Source organism: Pleurodeles waltl, chromosome 10 (genome assembly GCF_031143425.1).
Source record: "Pleurodeles waltl isolate 20211129_DDA chromosome 10, aPleWal1.hap1.20221129, whole genome shotgun sequence".
Lineage (NCBI taxonomy): Eukaryota > Metazoa > Chordata > Amphibia > Caudata > Salamandridae > Pleurodeles > Pleurodeles waltl.
This window is the reverse complement of record NC_090449.1, coordinates 1,046,751,140-1,046,771,981: the sequence shown is the minus strand read 5'-3', so window position 1 is coordinate 1,046,771,981 and position 20,842 is coordinate 1,046,751,140. Positions and strand designations below refer to the sequence as shown.

Here is a 20,842-nt window from a genome sequence, read left to right as displayed (position 1 = left end):
ACAAACAGACAAGGAAACCGTGCACGCTTTATCACCTTCACCAGACAGGTTAAGGGCAGAAAGAGGTGGGCGTGTAGGCTACAGTCCCACAATCAAGAATAAAATCTTCATACCCAGCATCGAACCTGCTGCGGACAATAACAATAGCCACAACCCCCAATCAGACATCTTTGCACAAGCTCACCCACACACACATGTATGCACACAGACACACATACAGCGAGCTAAACAAGTGTGCATGTGGTTAACACAACAAAGCTACAACCCTTACCTTTGTAAGAACCTTTAAAGGCATTCCACTGGTAAGACAGCGTTCATAGACTGCTCAAAACTGCCCGGCCTCCATGCGCTTTCCGATTGCACCTGGAAAACAAAGACAGATAGGTAAGAAACATGATATAAAAGAGTGTGATGCTGCGTTACATGTATACGCTGCTGAAGGTAATGCCACAACCCTACCCTGGGGGAAGCAACATTTTGCTGCTGAGAAACTGTCATGGGGGCAACCTTTGCTTCAAGCAGTGAAAATGTCACCCCCCATGTTAGATGCCCAAGAATTGGCCCTGATAATATAGAACAGGGTTCCTGATATTGCCCATCATCAGATTACAGCAGATCGGTGAAAACGTAGCAATTTTTTTAGGGGCACACTTGTTCCTATACGATCTCTAACAAACGCAGTGACTTGTGATAGGCTAATCAGATACAGAAGAGGATACCTGGGGGCATATAATGGACTGATATGAAGATAAGTAAACCTATGTTGATTCAAGCGTAAATATATTTACTATGCACATTTCTACGGCTACCAGAAAATACGCCTATTGTTAATGATATTTCTATAAATGTTTGCGTACGCAGGGTCATCGCTGCAATTCCGATAGATCACAACCAAAGACATGATGGAGAAAGCCAAGGCCTGCATCAGGCCATGTACAATGCATGCTCAACACTGAAAGGATGTCAGTGTGCACAGTGAAAGTGCTCTACTTAAAGATCCTTGGACTTTTCTGCAGAGTATGACACTGATCAAACAACTGACCTCCCTCACCCACTCCCCCAGAGCCTCTTTCCCTCACCCACTCCCCCAGAGCCTCTTTCCAGACAGCCTGGTCTCTATAAAAGTTTTTAAAGTTTTAATAAAATATGAAGTCTCACTCCAGGCTCAGTGGAATGATTGCTTTTAAGAATGTGTTGTTTCAGAAACAGTGTCCCCTGAAAAGTGAATTTTACATGCAGCTAAAATACAAGATTAATGTGCATTTTGTGTTGTTGCTCTTGATGTACTGGCATAAAGCAAAAATAACTTGCAAAAGTCTAAGAACTTATCCATAATTGAACTATGGAAGACAATTCTCCTGCCCTGAACCCTCTTCACTGTTTATTGAAAAGTGCCTTCTTCAGGACATTCGGCAATCACCCAAGGACACAGTTTACAAAGATTTTGGGAGCAAATATCTCTCCTCAACATTCCTTGATCATCCACTTCTACACACTGTAGCGAAACCTCTAAATGTCATGTCCGGCAGTGTCAAAGCAACCAAACACATATCAAGCTCATAGAATGACTCTGTCCCGGCCCTACAGGCATGCCAAACTCACGGTGCTGTGTAGAAATGTGATTTCTCTACCTAATTCTGCCTTCTACCCATATAACATCCCCATTTGTAGGCAACCAGAGGCACCATTTAAAGACACAAATGGACAGAAGAGCGTTGAAATGAAGAGTTTTCTGCTATCAAGCAGCTCCTCCAATACACCAATTGCCCTCTGAGTTGCAAGTCTAACTTTATGTGCCTGGTGCTTTTCGTATATCATCACAAGGTCTGGGCACGCTCCATGCTCAATACCTGCCAGATTCTGCATTGTTTGCCAACATGCTGCACACCATTGGTGAGCCCCACTGGGAGTTCAGTAGGGAAAAGGAGTGAATGTCTGTACTTGGGAGTACTCTTGAAGCCCATGAGAGGAGACATGTGAAGGGTGGGGAGCAATGTGCAGAAGTCATGGCGAGACAAATCTGCTGTAGGGTATTCTCTGGGGGGAACGAAAAGCTGCAGCTGATTGACACTGGTACACCCCCACAGCCACCCACAGAAATGATCATGGTGTAGTGCAAGGGTTGACGAGAGTACACAGGCGCTCTGACCAGAGTCTGATAAGTTTCTGTCTAGCACAGCATATGGGAGCTAGGAGTGTCCTGCCTAACACAGCACAAGGGAGATGGGAGTGTCCTGTCTAACACATCACATGGGAGATGCAAGGATCCTGTCTAGCACAGCACATGGAAGATGCAAGGATCCTGTCTAGCACAGCACATGGGAGATGCAAGGAACCTCGTGGGCAGCTGGGAGTGTCCTGCCTAACACAGCACAAGGGAGATGGGAGTGTCCTGTCTAACACATCACATGGGAGATGCAAGGATCCTGTCTAGCACAGCACATGGAAGATGCAAGGATCATGTGTAGCACAAAACATGGGAGCTGGGAGTGTCCTTCCTAACACAGCACATGGGAGATGGGGTAACCTGTCTCATACAGCACATGTGAGATGGAAGTATCCTGTCTAACACATCACATGGGAGATGCAAGGATCCTGTCTAGCACAGCACATGGAAGATGCAAGGATCATGTGTAGCACAACACATGGGAGCTGGGAGTGTCGTGTCTAACACAGCACATGGGAGACGCAAGGATCGTGTATAGCACATCACATTGGAGATGCAAGGAACCTCATGGGCGGTGAGAGTATCCTGCCTAACACAACACATGGGAGATGCAAGGATCCTGCCTAGCACAGCACCTGGGAGATGCAAGGATCTTGTCTAGCACAACACATGGGGGGTGCAATGATCCTGTCTAGCACAGCACATGGGAGATGCACGGATCCTGTCTAGCGCATCACATGGGAGATGGAAGGATACTCTCTAGCACAGCACATGGGAGATGCAAGAACTATGTCTAGCACAGCACATGGGAGATACAAGGATCTTGTCTAGTACAGCACATGGGAGATGCAAGAATTATGTCTAGTACAGCACAACGGAGATGCAAGGATCCTGTCTAGCACAGTGGAGGTGCAAGGATCCTGTCTAGCACAGCACATGGGGGATGCAAGGATCCTGTCTAGCACATAACCTGCTGATACAAGGACCCTGTCCAGCGCAGCACAAGGGAGATGCAAGAAACCTTTACAGCACAGCACATGAGAGATGTAAGGATATTGTCTGGCACATCACTTGGGGCATACAAGGATGCTGTCAAACTGCACAGAGGAGATGCAAGGAGCCTATGTAACACAACACATGGGAGATGAAGGTCCTGCAGGGCTAGCCAGATAAACATCACAGGCAGCCCCTTCTGTAATCTAGGATGTTGGGGAGCCAGGCATTTGGGGACTCTTGCTAGAGTACAACATGCTTTTACAAAACTTGTCTCTTCAACAAAACATTTAACCAAAGAAACCCCACCAGCAGGCAAGTATACTCTCTACTACATTTATGTGCTCTGTTTTCTGTCTACAGTTTAACCTCGCTGTGCACAGTTTGAGGGACCTGGACTCCAACTGAGTCAACATTGGTCTTGCCAGGGCAACTGTCAGCTCTTTGTCTGAGGGAACAGCAAATAATGCAGCAACAATTCTACAAAACGTATAAATTGCATTGCTGCCCAAAAGCTTCTGTTTGCTATTGTGAAATGTTGCCTCTAGGGTTCTACAAAGAAACCAGGATACTGTGTGTATTGTACTGTATTCCGGCAGGGAAAAGTGACTGCAAATGTAGAACTGTCTGGGGAGAAACTCGTTTATTGTATGTTGCACTCCTTCTTAGGTCTGGCTTGATAGTGCAGCTCTATGCACGACGTATTGTAACCAACTCTCTCAAACAGGGTAGGCTTTGACCCCACCCAGAATAGTCTTACCCTCTCACAAGTACAATCACCACAATCTTTGTCTCTTTCAAATTTGTATCTCCTATATGCATTTTATACAGAGAGCAAACATGTTCGCTGCTTTTTCCCAGCACTGACCAAGCCAATGGGGCAAACTTTAGTACGAACAGCATTTTTGAATGCAATGCATGCAAGCAGCATTTGTGCATGCCTGTGTTTGCATGCATGAGTGCATTAAAGCCAAATCTGGCTCTGCCAAAGCTTGTTTGAATTGATTATTCATTCAGCAGAAACTTATGTTGGTGGCTTTGGAACTGTAAGAAAAGAGGGACCTATTTACCCACTGCCTGGCTTCTCTGGAGTGACTGTCTTTGGCTATCTATCAGTGGAGTAACTATTCTCAGGATGTCCTAGAATAAAATGCTGGACCTCTGCAAAGTATATTGTGAAAAAGGACAAAGTTGTGAACACATGAGCTACTCTACGTGTTACTCTAAGTCAGGGCAGGGCCAGTGGAACTATGGGATTCTGTAACCACGGTGATGTTCGCATAATAATGGATTTGCCGCATCTGCCACGCAATTCATCATTTGCCGCATAATCTGCAGATTTTAACAAGAGTGTTTCTATCTCAAACGGATCTAAATTTATGGTGACTTAAATTCCTGCACACGGGAAGGCTTTTCGCAAAGGTCTGCTCTTTCAGTGGCTTATTGCTGTAAATGGATGTTAGAATGGCACTAATTAAGGTTAGTGAACATTTTTCTCAGACACTGGTACCAGGTCTAAAAATGACAATAATTAAGTAATACTATAGAAAAATGTGCCGCATTATTCCGAATATTTTGCATTTTAGTGCCGCATAGTCAACCCTGCCTCATAAATGAATCCTCCGCTGCCACATAATTGTAGTGGCCCTGGTTATGGGGAAGCCTACTCAAGGTTATTCCCTCCTATCAAAGCAACTGTGAGCAGAGGGTCAAAGGGCATGTTCGTCTTGCAATGAGGAGAACAGTGGGCATTCATCGTGGCACTGAAACAGTTGGAATGAACTTCTATGGGAATGTGCCACCATATTGCAAAATGAACATTAACTAAACTATTTGGGCAAATCAAACTTTCACCATTGGAGCAACAGCAAACTACTGTCTTCACAATTTGCTACGATTCCCTCAAAGCAGCCAGTGGCACAGACACAGGCCTGCTCCAACTATCAGAGAACAGTGCAGCCTGGAACACCTGTGACCATAAGATCTTGAACCGGAAGCAGTGGACTCAGCCCGGACATGTTACATTTTTGCAATCCTTACGGTGATTCTTGGTATGAGAGAGATACGAGCTGGGATATATACATGAGTTAAAGCACTGATGAAAGCCGTTGACCCATAGAGGCACAGAAAAGACTGAAACATGCACGCAAAGTATACATTTGATGGATGGTTCATTATATCTGATTATATCTCATACATTTTCATCATATCTGGGATCCCGCACCAATAAAGTTGAATATCCTATAGATGTATACCTAAAGGTATTTTTATCAGTAATCTGGATCCCTGCAAATATCCAGTTGATTTTATCTGGACTCTGGAACACTGGTCGAGGCCGCCAAGGTGGTAACTACCTGCCTGGGCGCGGATAGGTCACTGATGATGCAGCCTGCAACAATAACAATTGCAACAATAACAATTGCAACAATAACAATTGCAACAATAACAATTGCAACAATAACAATGCCTGCAACAATAATGGGTGAGATGATGTATCCCTTTCTCTTGGAAAGCTGCTGTTTACATAAAGGAGTGCACTAATTGCTCGCTCCATGGACCTAAGCACCTGTTATGTGCTACATATTTTTAGTACTAGAGCTTGAGGAGGGCTTGTCTGGACAATAGCCTCTTTCTTGCCACCGAACAATAGAAGCCACATTTTTTGAGTGGATTGGATATTGCATTGTTGTCACCTGCATGCTTTCACTATTCTCGGTCATGAAACCATCTAGCTCCTTCAAGGATGACATCTGCCTCTTGGAAGCCTCTGATAAGTGACCTTCTTGCTCACTCGTCTGCTTTGGAGCCTGGACTGATACCGACAATGTCTTGGTGGTGCCCAACACCTTTTGTTAATATTTGTCTTTATGGTGCTGAAATGATGGTCAATGCCTCTGGACTGGGTTTATACTTTTTCTGTGACCTGTGCCTGTCGACAACTTTGTCCAAGAGTGTGTTCACAAGCTCCTGTGAACTCTTGACTGAGTCTTCGCTTTGAAATGCACCACCCAGAAGAGGAATCCCACAAGAATTGTTGAAATTATCTGGTAAACATGTGAATCCCTACAAGTTATCAGAGATGGAAGATAAGTAATTTATGGCCTGATTTAGAGTTTGGTGGGGGGTTTATTCCGTCCCAATGCTGACGGATATCCCCTCCGCCGAAATATAAATCCCATTATATCCAAAGGGATTCATATTTTGGCGGATAGGATACGTGTCACTGTTGTGATGGAGAAACCCCTCTGCCAAATTCTAAATCAGGCCCTTAATGTGTGAATCTGCCCGAGAATGAGGATCCGAGAGCTAACGCAAGATTGCTATTATAAAGGGTGTGGACGCTCGTCCACCCAAGCTCTACGAGTGTTTCCTTGATAATTATACAAAGACTTGGCACATGCAGAGGGGACACTCCATAGGAATCAAAGGTGCCCTTCCAAAGCATTTTTGGGAAATAGGTACCTCTGGGCTGTGTTAATACGTAGCCCACACAGGCGGCTGCATATGGTACCTCTTAAGACGGAAATGTCACAACCCAGGCACCGCCAATGTTTGCCCCATGCTTATTAGCAGCAGGGCTGGGGCAGCAAATGTTTAAAAAAAAAAACAGGAATCTGGAGCAAAACTCTACTCAATAAATACCTTGAAAGCTCCCTCTATGTAAGGTGCAGCTTAACATCACAGCCTCAAGGCTTGGCAGGCTGAATGGGTCTGTGGGAAAGTATCCGACACCCATATTGACATGTTTCCTTTAGGGGCACATGCAGAAGTGGCAAAGAAAACTGAGTGTATATAGCACGGTCAGCAGGGCCAGAATAAGAGAGCGCTTCATTCAGAGCCGGGGACCAACCTCCTGGCTGCCAGCCTCCCCGGCATCTTATAAATCAATTTATGGGCAAGTCCTAGATCCATATGTCTGCCTCTGGGCATTTTCCAAGCCTTCCACGACCAGATGATTCTGGCACAGATCTACTGCTCTGGGAATTCAGTGAAACCCACAGATGTGTTTTCCTTGGCACCCAACAAGGGTTTCGGTCTCATAAAGTTTTGTTCGCGAGATGTTGAACACTGGTTGAAGGTTGTCCTTTGAGCCCATTTAATCCCACTGCTGGGTGTTATTTTACATGTGTGATAATTATAGGCTGGGTGGAATATGCAGGGTTTATGTGGACGCCACCCTACTGGCTTCAGCTCAGCGTCAATACTGCATAAAATGGCTGACACTTGACGGGCGGGGATTTTATTAATTGCAATGGCAATAAAGTTATTTTGATCTGTTGCTACTATGTGCAGTTGACCTACCCCCATGGAAAATATTTTCAATGACAAGGCTCTCAACTTGATGGACATTTCTTGAAGGCTTAATGTCCAGTGTGATTTACAGTCCTTTATGTAATGTTTTATTCTGTGACTTCTCCAACTAATGTCCATAAAGATGTCGGATCCACTGGGCGATAGGAGCCACCTGGACCGTGCAAGCTGCCCAAGAGCCACTCTATGAGGTCTCCAGCTTTACCTTTCTAATTACACTACGTGTAAAGTTCACGACTGACCTGTAACTCTCGCATTACGCCACTGCTGTAACAGAACAGCAGTCTCACGCTCATGCCTGTACTACAATTCTATGCATTACATCAGTGCATGAACAGAACAGCAGTCTCCAGCTCAAGCCTGTCCCACAGTTGTCTGCATTACTCCAGTGCATTAACTCAACAGCAGTCTCCCGCCCATGCCGGTCCCACAATTCTATGCATTACACCACTGCATTAACAGAGCAGCAGTCTCCCACCCATGCCGGTCCCACAATTCTCTGCATTACACCACTGCATTAACAGAACAGCAGTCTCCCGCTCCAGCCTGTACTACACGTCTATGCATTACACCGGTGCATTAACAGAACAGCAGTCTCCCGCTCCAGCCTGTACTACACGTCTATGCATTACACCGGTGCATTAACAGAACAGCAGTCTCCCGCTCATGCATGTACCACAGTTCTATGCATTACACCACTGCATTAACAGAACAGCAGTTTCCCGATCATGCGTGTACCACAGTTTCCTGCATTACACCACTGCATTAACAGAACAGCAGTCTCCCACCCATGCCGGTCCCACAGTTGTCTGCATTACTCCAGTGCATTAACTCATCAGCAGTCTCCCGCCCATGCCGGTCCCACAATTCTATGCATTACACCACTGCATTAACAGAGCAGCAGTCTCGCACCCATGCCGGTCCCACAATTCTCTGCATTACACCACTGCATTAACAGAACAGCATATGCATTACACCGGTGCATTAACAGAACAGCAGTCTCCCGCTCCAGCCTGTACTACACGTCTATGCATTACACCGGTGCATTAACAGAACAGCAGTCTCCCGCTCATGCGTGTACCACAGTTCTATGCATTACACCGGTGCATTAACAGAACAGCAGTCTCCCGCTCATGCGTGTACCACAGTTTCCTGCATTACACCACTGCATTAACAGAACAGCAGTCTCCCGCTCATGCGTGTACCACAGTTGCCTGCATTGCACCAGTGCATTAACAGAGCAGCAGTCTCCCACCCATGCCGGTCCCACAATTCTCTGCATTACGCTAGTGAATGAACAGAACAGCAGTCTCCCGCTCATGCGTGTACCACAGTTGCCTGCATTACACCACTGCATTAACAGAACAGCAGCCTCCCGCTCATGCGTGTACCACAGTTCTATGCATTACACCACTGCATTAACAGAACAGCAGTCTCCCGCTCATGCGTGTACCACAATTCTCTGCATTACACCGGTGCATTAACAGAACAGCAGTCTCCCGCTCATGCGTGTACCACAGTTGCCTGCATTGCACCAGTGCATTAACAGAGCAGCAGTCTCCCACCCATGCCGGTCCCACAATTCTCTGCATTACGCTAGTGAATGAACAGAACAGCAGTCTCCCGCTCATGCGTGTACCACAGTTGCCTGCATTACACCACTGCATTAACAGAACAGCAGCCTCCCGCTCATGCGTGTACCACAGTTCTATGCATTACACCACTGCATTAACAGAACAGCAGTCTCCCGCTCATGCGTGTACCACAATTCTCTGCATTACACCGGTGCATTAACAGAACAGCAGTCTCCCGCTCATGCGTGTACCACAGTTGCCTGCATTACACCAGTGCATTAACAGAGCAGCAGTCTCCCACCCATGATGGTCCCACAATTCTCTGCATTACGCTAGTGAATGAACTGAACAGCAGTCTCCCGCTCATGCGTGTACTACACTTCTATGCATTACACCAGTGCATTAACAGTCTCTTGCTTATGCCGGCCCCACAATTCTCTGCATTAGTCCACTGAGTTAACTGCACAGTTTGTCTCCCGCTTGTTAGGGATGCGTCTTCGCGAAGGTGTAACAACTGACAGCGCAACTGCTGCATGGGAAGAGAATGTTCTGTCATGGACATGCCTACTGGGAGGCATTGCCTATGGATAGGGGACCTGCCCAGACCTAATAAACAGTGTTGGTACATGATGAGGCTCCATCCTTGCTTTTAACTTTGCTTTTGCTTGAACTTTCCTCTCTTGCGATGGTCTCCATCACGTCTTATGCAGCACCAAGTCTGCAGGGAAGTCCTGCACTCCTAGTTTCATCCTGTCATTAAACATTCTTGGCTCCGGATTCTTGATTTCCAGGTACTCCTCCTGAAGTTGCACATCATGTTCCATCTGCATTTTCCAAACTCACAGATCTGAAGGCCTGTCTCACCTGCAGGGGCCGAAGGAAGAAGATGGATGCCTCTGCGTCACACACCAGCTCCTGGTCAGGGGTTCCTTTCAGTACGACCCTTAGTGGAAGGCTCACTGGAGGACGAGGAAACTCAAGGTCCCCTTCTAGGTCTGAATTTTAAAGTGACAGCTGCTCTATCGCCAAATCCTTCATCGCTTAGGGCCTGATGCAGATTTCTGCAGAGGGGTTACTGCGCCACACCAGTGATGGATAGCCCATCCCCGAAATATAAATCCCATAGGAACAGTGACAGAGTAACCGGTTCACCGAAATCTAAATCAGGCCCCAAGTCTTTCTGAGAAGTACTACTTTTTTTTATTTTTTGAGGCGGTCATAAATGACCTTTTGTAAAACAAAGCATCTTCAGCATTAAGCTATGAGGCTACAATATGTTTGTCTATTCCCAAGGATCAAAAATGCTATTAGCATTGGGGCAAGCTTCGATTCCATGGTAGGTTAGACTCTACTTTTGTAAGAAGATGTAAATAACTCCGGCTCATCAAGAGTTGGCAGGTGATTCAACAGCCGCCTGCTTTGTGAAAGACTTCACCTGCGCCCCTGGAAGAAGAGAGTCCACCATACCCAGGGATCCCGCCCACCCTCCAGGGGATCTCTCTGCCTGGAGAGCATCAGCTGGTGTGGCATAAGCAGTGTAGACACAGCTAAATGCTAAGTGGAGATCATACTTTTTGGCCAACTTGGGATTTTTGGGTCCCTCAAATTTTAAAATTAGGAGTTTCTTTGAGAAAAAGAAGAAAAAGGTAATGGTCGTCATGTGTTTTCAACCTGTGCAATGGACCACTGCTTATCATGACTCAGTATGCCAAGTCTCAAGTGGCAGAGCCAAGCAGGGAAATTCGCTGGTGGTAGCCCCACTCCAAACAGGGAAGGGCAACCCTAAATCAGCAGTCTTTTGGCTGAGGGCCACAGGACGGAGGGTTTCCAAGTGTGGATCCAAATGAGGCTCAGTCGACAGAAGTTCTGCACTTCCCCCACCTCACCACCAAACGGATTGGCGGAACTGTGGGCCCGATTCACAAATTAAAACTTAAACCAAAAGTTTACGTTTACGGCTTTTGGTGTTCACAAAGGTAAGTTCTGAGTAGTATCTTTATGTCTGCACTCAGGGCAGAATCTCTACACTCTGGGCAGAATATCCACACTCAGGGCAGAATCTCCGCAGAATCTCTGCTCCCAGATCTGAGTGTGGAAACTCCTCCCTGAGTATGGACGTAATAATACTACTCCCAGCTTACCTTTTGTGAGTACCGCAAGTTGTAAACTTGACTTTTGGTGTACGTTGACGTTTCTGAATTGGGCCCTGGGTCTTCAGTAGGGCAGGAGCTCTCCATATTTGCTCCAAATCTCCCTGTCTGTCTTCAGAATCCACCTGTTTGTAAGGTATCTGGGTTCTGGTTGACTCTGGGATGAAAATATTATCCGTTGGGTTCTTCCTGTGCAGAGGACTTTCATCTTTCTCATTTTAGCCTTGCTTAATCCTGCAGTCAGTGTTCCTGATTCACTGAGCTAACATAGGTTATGGATGGAAATAGATCCAATGATGCCTGTCAGGAGCTCACGTAATAATTCCCGACAGGTGTAAGTAGTATTCCTGTGGTGGATTCTGCAATGACTGCTGGGAAATCTGCATTAGTAAACCCCACTCACAAATGTGGGGGGGATTAAGTGCGTGATTTGCCTTGCCAGTTTGTAAGCACCCACAAACTTGTGAGTTTGTTGACCTCAAGAAACTCCAATCTGACCCTTTTCCACCCTGGAAATGTTTGGAGTCACTTTATTCTAGAGCAAAATTCTAGACAGAAAGCAAAGGTAGAATCAGTGCATAGACCTCAGGAGGGCCCGGACCCTCGAGGGATGGAATACACACCCACGATGCTGCTGCAACACATAAGAGAAACCTACTACATGGCTTTGTCCATGCGCTGATCTGTAAAACTGAACCAGTATTGCACCCCTTCTATTCCTCATATACTTCATACCTCCTCTCCTTCTTCTAAGAGCACACCTGCCAAATAATTCGGTTCCACACGATATCGGCTCGGCTCACATGGTCTCCCAATGAACAGCCGATGTCACATGGCAGCAGCGAAGACGAGCGAGAAACCATTGCACAGTTTCTTTTCAGCTCGTCTTCGGAGGCTTTGAACAGCCTTTGTCAGTGGTTCCCAACCTGTGGTCCAGGGATCCCAGGGGGTCCGCGAACCTCTTCAGGGGGTCCGTGACTGCTTAGAAAATTAAATAATATTAACAGATTAATACAGGGTATATAAATAAAGTGGACAAATATACAATGAAAAATTTATAAAACGTAGTGTAAATGCCAAGGAATTTGAAATTGAATTAGTATCCTCAGATTGATTTGTGGGAGCAGCGCGGGTGCGTCAAACAGAATATATTATGGACAATGCATTGCTTAAATTGAATTTAGAAAATATCCAACCTTCCAATGAAAAATTAATTTTCTATTATATTTGCTTGCAAATTAAATAAAATGTGTTATCATTTGTGTATGGGTTTGATGAATGCTCGTGCCGGTATTTTTTGTGTACTTGTTTGGGGTTCAAATAATTGACAATGTTTAAGCCGCGTCCCTGGCTTTCAGTAATAACTCAGTGCGGGGGTCCATGAATTCCAATTATGATTCAGTGGGGGTCCCCGAATTCCAGTAATGATAAAGTGGGGGTCAACAGAATTCAAAAGGTTAAGAACCACTGGACTATGTCCACTAAGTTATGTGAAATCACCGATGGAATTGTGTGGCTTCAGCAAGCTTTATTCTTTTTTTGTAGGAGGGGTTTAAAGGGGGAGGGGGCAGAAGTCCCTCTTAGGTAGTTCTTAGAAAAAGCTCTCACCCTCTCCAAGGCCACACCCCTTCTTCACACGGTGAAGTTTTTTTTTTTTTTTTTTTTTTTAAGTTGCCAGGACCGTAATGGGTTGTAGAACAAAGACTGCTACACAAAGGCCCTTTTCTAAAATACAGTAGAAAGGGGAAGCAAAAACATTTGAGGCAGTGCATTTTTCAATCCATTTTATGGTCTTAAAATTAGTTTTGAAGAGTAGAGAAGTGCAGTTGTCTACTTCCAAAGAGTCCATCTCTGCTACTCTCAAGCTTGCATTTGATTGGCTGTCTGTGATATCGGCTGGAGACGGCCCCACTTATCAAAGTCCGCTGTGTGCCTGACACAACCAACCGCAGTGGGCCCGCGTCCGGTCTTTGATATCAGAGTCCACCGAGCTGGAATAGAACAAACAGCGGCTATATTTAGAAACAGATGTTGATAATCTGAAACCAACTCCTCAAAAGTATGAGCACTTCAGTTACTTTGGGGGAACATATTAAGTAGTTTAACATAGTCATGGGGGGCAAACTTTGCTGACTTTAGAGGTCAAATGGGCAAAGCACTTATATTTCACATCAAAAGAAAGCATGGGATGCTTTTAGAAGGATTGAGGGTTCAGCCACTGCATGCCATCCATCGCTACCTCCTCTACTTAATTTGAGATGGTGCTTACCGATGCTCAGCACTCGTTTCTGCCCACCGGGACTTTGGAGTTCTTCCGCAGACAGTAGTCCTGAAACGTATGGCCGGGGCATAGTTTGGTCAATAACTTTGGTGGTGGTGGTGGGTGGGTTCGAGGGGGTAGATTTAGATTTTCCAATAATCACAATGGCATATAATGTTAACATATATTATGCGACAAGCAGGGCGCCGGATAGGATTTTAGGGGGCAGTGGGAAGGGAGAGGAAGGCTGATTGGTAGTGGTACTAAGTGAGAGAAATCACAATATTTTGCAAAATAACTAATGTTTTTGAAGACTTTCAAGTGGAGAGAGTATGTGCGTGTTTTTGTCCGAGTGTATGTAAAATATTTGCAGTGAAATCCAACAGACACCCCAAAATACTCGACTGAAAGCACCTGTACCTATTTACCAGTATTTACATGTATGGGGTGGGGTGCAACATCCCAACCCTCCACCCCCTCTGAATCTACACTTCTGACCATGGCACTGACTGCTTGCCCTGTCCTGTACCACTGGCCCCGCCCAGTCACAGGACTGGATGATACAACGCAAACTGCAGCTAGTGCCTGACATCATCTTCATGGCGCTCCATGTATGTCACGTGACAATTTAGCTTTAAAAACATGCTGGGGATGTTTACAATCATCCTCATGCCATCTGATGACTATGGGTGCAAGGATTGATGGGTTGAACAAAGTCTACTGGGGGTACTGGGTAGCTCTGCGGCTTAGAGGGGGCTGGACGGGTGAGCTGCGGACCATGTGGGGTCTGCAGGCTGGGTACTGTCACAGGTGTCCTAGTATTTGTGTCTGTCCAGCTGATGTCTTGGCCATGCTGCTGGCTCCAAGGTGTCCTGCCTGGCCCACCCCAGTGCTTGTTGCATGCCCTGTGCGACCACGAGTGACAAGTACCAATCTCTTGTGCGGCATAGTCGGTGCTGAAGCCTGCAGGCGGCTGCCTGGCCTGACGATAGCGTGGAGCCACTGAGAGGACCAAGGCCCGCCCCACGGCGCCGGAAGAGAGTATAGCCCAAGACCAGCAGTTGGAGGCTCACGCTGGGCAGACCCAAGAACGTCATCCTTCACTTTGGGAAGATCTGCCAATGTGAATGCCAGTGCTCTGCTGGAAAATAAAGACAAGTTGGGTCCGGGTCCTGCCTTTGTACTAGCGGTGGCAGCGAGCCACGGCCATAGTGGAAGAGGGTGGTGGGAGGAACAGTCTGGGCGATGATGTTGTTGTCATCATCATCACCATCATCATCAAATATTATCATTATTATTACTATTATTATTACTGTTTTTCTTCTTATTATTATTATTTGCAGCCGACTGGAATTTCCTCACTCTTCTTCCACTTCCAGCCTCCTGCCGGGGCTGCCACTGCACACTGTGGCCTCTTACTGAAGACGGTGGGATGGGGAGAGAGCGGCCATCACCGACAAGGAAAATGAAGACCAGTGCATGTGCTGATAACTGCCCCAGTCACCTGGGGATCAACCGTACCACTAATGCAACCAGCCTGACACAGCTTATCGCACCTGTCCCGTACACCGCTAGACATGAAACAAGGGTGGAAGAGCCACAATCGTGCAACGGCATGGCACAAAACCCATTATTTATCAAGTACCCCAACATGTGTATTCTCTGACACTCACAAGTGAGTTTATATTCTACAACTCTTTAAATCAGTATTGTGTTAACATCACTCTCAGGTTCACTTATTTCCAAGAGCCGCCATTTTCTAGAGACACTCTACTGTGAGCCATTTCTTACAGTTATTGTGTCACAAACGTGCCCTTTGCCTCTGAAAATGACCCCGTTTGTTTCCTCTTCTCAACAACATTTTTGATGGTCCCCTTAAAGGGACAGGTACATGCAGTGCTTAATCTGAGCTGGTGGATTTTTTTTTGGACAGTTTTATATAGTGCAAACTCCTCCCGAAGGTATTTGAGTGCTTTACACGAGCACCAGTTACACTACACAAGGACACATTCATTTTTCAAGGCACAGGGAGATTAAGCAATTTGCCCAGAATCACAGGGTGTTCAGCTGATGCCGAGACTCGGACCTGGTACCCCGGCTCCAAGGTCAGCAACTCTGCCCGTTGCGCCACTTCACATCCTCTCCCCAAAGAGGATTTTGCAGGTGGGGCCCACTGGCACTCATTTTTGGGGATTGCCACTTATTTTGTCTTATCAGACTTTCAGCCAGAGCAAGAAAAAGTAAAACACAAAAGGAGGAAAGGAAGAGAAAGACAGAAAAACAGTGACAAAGAGAGAAAGTAGAGATGAAAAATAACCTGCAAGAGTGACATAAGGGGGCTGACGGTGTCTGGGGGTGGAGGAAAGAGGAATGAGATGAATCAAGCGAGTGCTGTATTGGTATTTGGCAAGCCCAACATTTATCACTAACCACTGTGGGCTTCTAATAAAGATTTGGTCACCATACTTATGATTTTACAAATTAAGCACTGACTTCATTGTGCCATTTTTAGGGTCGAGCCTGCGATAGCATGCGCTAGCGCATGCGTATCGCTTGCGAGACGCTGTAGTAGTTAGAAAAGGGCTCGGAGCCACGCCCATGTCACGTCAGTGTCTTTCATTGGTTTGTGGGCTTGCCTTTTAAAATCTGCTTGCTTTCATTAATGGAAGGCATGCATACGTCATGCCTTTTCCGGTGGTTAGCCCTCCTCGAGCGCAGCGACCAAGTACTGAAAACATACGAGGCTCTCTGTTTTCCGTCCGGTTTGTGGACCACTTTTTCTCTTTTTTCGCAGCGCGATCTCGCTTGGCAGAAGTTGAGCGCTTTGCATGACACCGACCCTGAGACCGTTCCTATTTCCATGTCCATTTTTAGCCTTGCGATCGTGCTCATTTTTTTCCATTTAATGAGGCAAGAAAAGTCAGGTTGGGAGTTTCCAACTGCTAATAGCTCTAACTCAGAGAAATGCGAGACCCGTTGCATTGCAAATGCTTGTTTTAAAAGCCACCTGGTACATTCTGATCTACCGGATCACGCCTTGTGGGCTCCAAGCCAAGCTGTCATCAAGACCCATCCCCAGTCTGCACACAGAATGACAGGGAAGAGAACTCACCCCTCCAGCAACAGGCAGGGACGGTACAAAGGCACCAAGCATTGCAAAACAACAGAACATCAAAAAGAACATTACAAGTGATTAATGTGACCTCAGTGTGCCGTTTATCATTTCTAAATGATCCCTTATGGAGACAGCAAACCACAAATGATGGATTTGCATAATTATAACTAATTACAGCACGTATCAGTTAATCAAGGCAATCGGGGTCAACTTATCCATTAAAATATCTTCGTTTCATTGTGGTTTAAAAAAAAACCATAAGGATATCATTTGCAAGAAAATCGCAAAAACACATAATTGCAACCACTCCCTTCTTAGAGACGGGGTTGTAGGACGTGTCTGTTCCCACATTCAAGTATGAAAATAGTTTTCCAAGACGAATGGAAAAGAAAAACTTCACCTCAGAAAGTGCAAGCTTCCCCCTGCTCTAGTGATATCCCTGTGTGATGGATGCAAGTGCCGAGAAGCCAGAGAGATCACGCAATTAAGCTCTATTCAGTCCTCATGAAAGCTTTGCTTAATGCACAAGGAAAATTGTGTCTGTCCAATAATTTCGTTAACTGTGCACAAAAATGGAAAGTCGATTACTTTTGCAAAGGTCTTGCAGAATCCATCAATTTTCTCAAACAAAATGTGCAAAATCTCATATCTAGGTAATTAAGTAGCTTAGTAAATTTTACAAGATTATCTGCAGCATTTTGGAAGGGTTTCTAGAAAATGGCACTTTTTCAATGCAGATTTTGGTCCTCAGGGAGTCTAAGGAGAGTGAAGCCGCTGGAAAAGAGAATGAGAGATGATTTCTCTTTTTGCCCGGATTAGTATTGCATGCCATCAACTCACTGCCAATGATTTGCCAGGGAGGCTCCCCTGATCTTCCTAAATACACCTTGGGTCTCTTGTGGCTTCCCGCCTGCCACAACCTTGAATACAAAAAAGGGGTGGGGCTAATGCTGATTTGCATATGATTGCTTCTAGTCTGGAGCGGCACAGTGATCAAAAACATTGTAAGCAAATGTAATTCTCTACATCTGACATTAATTCATAACACTCCATCCACCATTTTATGTTCTGGTCAGTGAGTTGCTCTGTGCATCAACAGTGTGCCTAGACCCTTAACTCAATGTGCCATAGGGAGAGGGCGTGGCGTAATGGCCTGAGCTGTCGACCTCAGAGCTGAGGGAACAAGGTTCGAGTCTCGGAGTTGGCTCAACATCCTGTGATTCTGAGCAAATCACTCAGTTTCCCTGTTCCTACAATTCAGCACCTTGAGACCCTCACGGGTGATTTGCTGCGCTCCACAAATCCTCGATTATTGGATCATATGAATCAGGCTGCCCTTCTCTGATGAGGACCACCAAGGCCTAAATATGTCTCAGGCTTCCCCATACACGGGGGCATAAGTTAACAGTTCAGGCTAGACCACCCCTTTTGGAGCATTTGAATGTGGTAGGTTTCCATCTGGAAACAACAAACGTACTTGAAGTCAGCTACAAAAAAAATTCTAAGCACTCACAACCACAAAAAGCATTGAGTTTGGTAAGGGGGAGCAAAACACACAAATCTTACCAGACCCGAAGGGTAGCCATTTAGAAGGCTTTCCCTATCTGCGTAATGAGGGAGTGGTTTGTTCTCCCTGGTTCTTAAGAGGATGGCCCAGAAAACTAGGGAGTGTAACACGGTTTCCCGCACCCCAGGCAAGAGCTGGGCTTGACAGGGGCACCGAGTCTGTTTGCACATTTTCCTGCCATGTTTTCTGCACTTCAGATCCATCTAACCCTGTCGCCAGTGGTATCTGGTTGTGTGTAGGCAAGGTACCTTCGAAAGGTGGGTTCCTCTTGAAAAAAGAGCCACTACGCTGGGTCAATTTCTAGGCTCCTCTTGTCAAATATGGAAGGAGTAGATCATCATTTTGCGGTTTGCTATTGACTGAAGGAAAGACCCGGCAAGCCAAAGCTCATTCCTGCTGTCCATCAACCACTTTAAGAGTGAAATAAAAGCCGCCTCCCCCACATGTATCGATACAGAAATATCACCATAGAGTAATCTGTACGTAACTGGGCCGGGGCAAGAGAGGTGTAATCGGACAGTGTTCTCTTCATCACCGGGCAAAGTTTGCAAGAGGGATGCGAATGCACAAAACCGAGTTCGAAGGTGTCCATCGGTAGGGTGGAAGGTCAGCAAAAGGGGATTCCTATCCAAGCCACCTTCATGGCCAACAGTTCTTGTTGAGTCAACTGCAAAGCTGAGAAATTTGTAAATTAATTTTAAGGAGAAAAGAAGAAAGCGCATACAAGACAAAACAAGAGCAGGTAGTTTGAACAATGAGGACAAAGACAAGCAATTGAACAGTCTAGGTCAGATTTGTGATCCTAGGTCTGACATCCCTTAAAAGTACTCTTCATGAAATCAGACGATGATACCCCTGTTCATGGCACGTTGCTTTTTTGATGATGTTGATGAAGAATTTTACATCTTTTCCTTAAACTCCTACAAAACATTTTCCATGAAGCGAAAGATTTTTTACATAAACGGAGCAACAAAATATGGCTGCGTCCTACAATATCTGCACATAGGAAATGAAAAACAGAGGTGTCAAAGAGCTGAAGATTGTCAAGTAAACCCTCTGTGAATGTGAGAGAAGCCTGCCCTTCCGACGGAGAACACTGAATTTACCGAAAGGCAGCAGTTGACCCAACACTCCATTAGCCCTTGGTTGGCCATCTGAGTTGGGCCTTCTACCCATCTCTTCCATTTACGGGAGGAACTTTGCAATCACCTTGGTTGGCTATCCCACCTTGACTCCAAAGGTCAATTCAGTAGTCACGTCTTTCTTCCACCTCCTCATATTTTCCTTTCCTGAGACTCCGACGTTGAGCACAAGCCACCGTAGCCCAGGTACTCTGCTCTCTGGATTATGCCAATGGAGTTCACCTTGGTGGACTAGACGCCCTTCTTGCCAGACTCCAGTAGGTTTGGAGCTCGGCTGCAATACTCTGTCACCTCTAAAAATGGGCCCACATCCCTCCAGACTATCAAACCCTTTGTTCAAGACTCTCCGAACTGACAACTAACTCTTCAAAGAATTAAACCATCATTCCCACAAGAAAAGCTGTGGTGGTATCAGTCTAGACACAGTCTTCACTCAAAGACTTGACACTGGTCGCGTTACAGAGGCACTTCCTTATTGGTTCAAAGTGCCAAAACTTTTAATCCATACCATGAAAATATAAGACCACCTCTCGTCCCAAGACCTATACAAATATCTTCTGCATTTCATGGAACATCGTCCACCTCCACACATCTGAAATGTTCTTGTTGATTCGTGGTTCTTCCTAATGTGGCCACTACTCTAGCGCTGAAAAACCTAATCACTAACTCTAAACCTGACCTTTTCCCTCTCCAATGACTATCTAATCGAATATACATTTCTGTACCACCTGCAAGAATGGATGCAATGTGAAGGTTACTGTGACACCTGGGGCACATCTCTGGCCCTACTGAATGACACCTAGATCTTCCTGGCGAGGACGCCTTGAACTTACTGACCATACAGCTTCCAATCCCACAGACAAGAAAATAATACTCCAAGACCAGAATGGCAGGAGCTGAGTGCTAGACAATGAAAAGATAATAACAGAAGCAGTTTTGGAGATCATTCTAAACCTCACATGACCAAGAGGCATAAAACATGTGAAAGCTTTCTGAAGCTAAATACAGTTTTTCGTGGATGCCACCGAAAGGAGACAGCTGCCATCTCAAATGCTATTCGGTGCAATACCCGGAGTGCAACCAGAAAAATCAAGAAAATCAAATAGCAGAAATTCACATACAACTAATCAATATGGAATGCATTTATGCAGTCAATGGTTATCCTGAAAATGTGTCATGGATCTGATTTGTTTGGAGCGATACTGAACTGCCTCTGATAATCCATCTTCAACAGAAATACGAGGCATCTCTGACATGGTGAGGAGCACTTAGGAACACGTTCAGATGGCTACTTCTGTAGCTGCAGATTATGTTTTCCTCTGTAATATACATGATCCCAACAACACTATTCCGGTGGGCCATGCGGGCACTTTTAGTGGTGATGCATGCATACTGGTCAACCAAAGGTGGCATAAAGGGTGTGACGTTCAATGGGAGATCGAGACGGGTGAACTACTTCTCCAATAATGGCCGTTCTTCTCCAAGATGGCGCTGGCCAGAGACAAACTTTCATGAGTAACTTGCCATGCACTTGCCCAATGCAAAGGTGGAGTGAGACGGACT

General features: G+C 45.7%; 1 protein-coding gene across 5 annotated transcripts in view; it reads right to left on the bottom strand.

Annotated features, from left to right (window-relative positions):
- Positions 1 to 20,842, bottom strand: part of THRB (thyroid hormone receptor beta) — a 438,776-nt gene that overhangs the window by 210,853 nt on the left and 207,081 nt on the right. For all 5 annotated transcript variants that reach the window (XM_069212038.1, XM_069212034.1, XM_069212035.1 and 2 more), the window contains exon 2: positions 272 to 363. Coding sequence is in view for 2 of the 5 variants with exons in the window: in XM_069212034.1 (XP_069068135.1) it covers positions 272 to 295 (24 nt within the window). In the remaining 3 variants the exon portion in view is untranslated. The remainder of the gene's footprint in view (positions 1 to 271; positions 364 to 20,842) is intronic.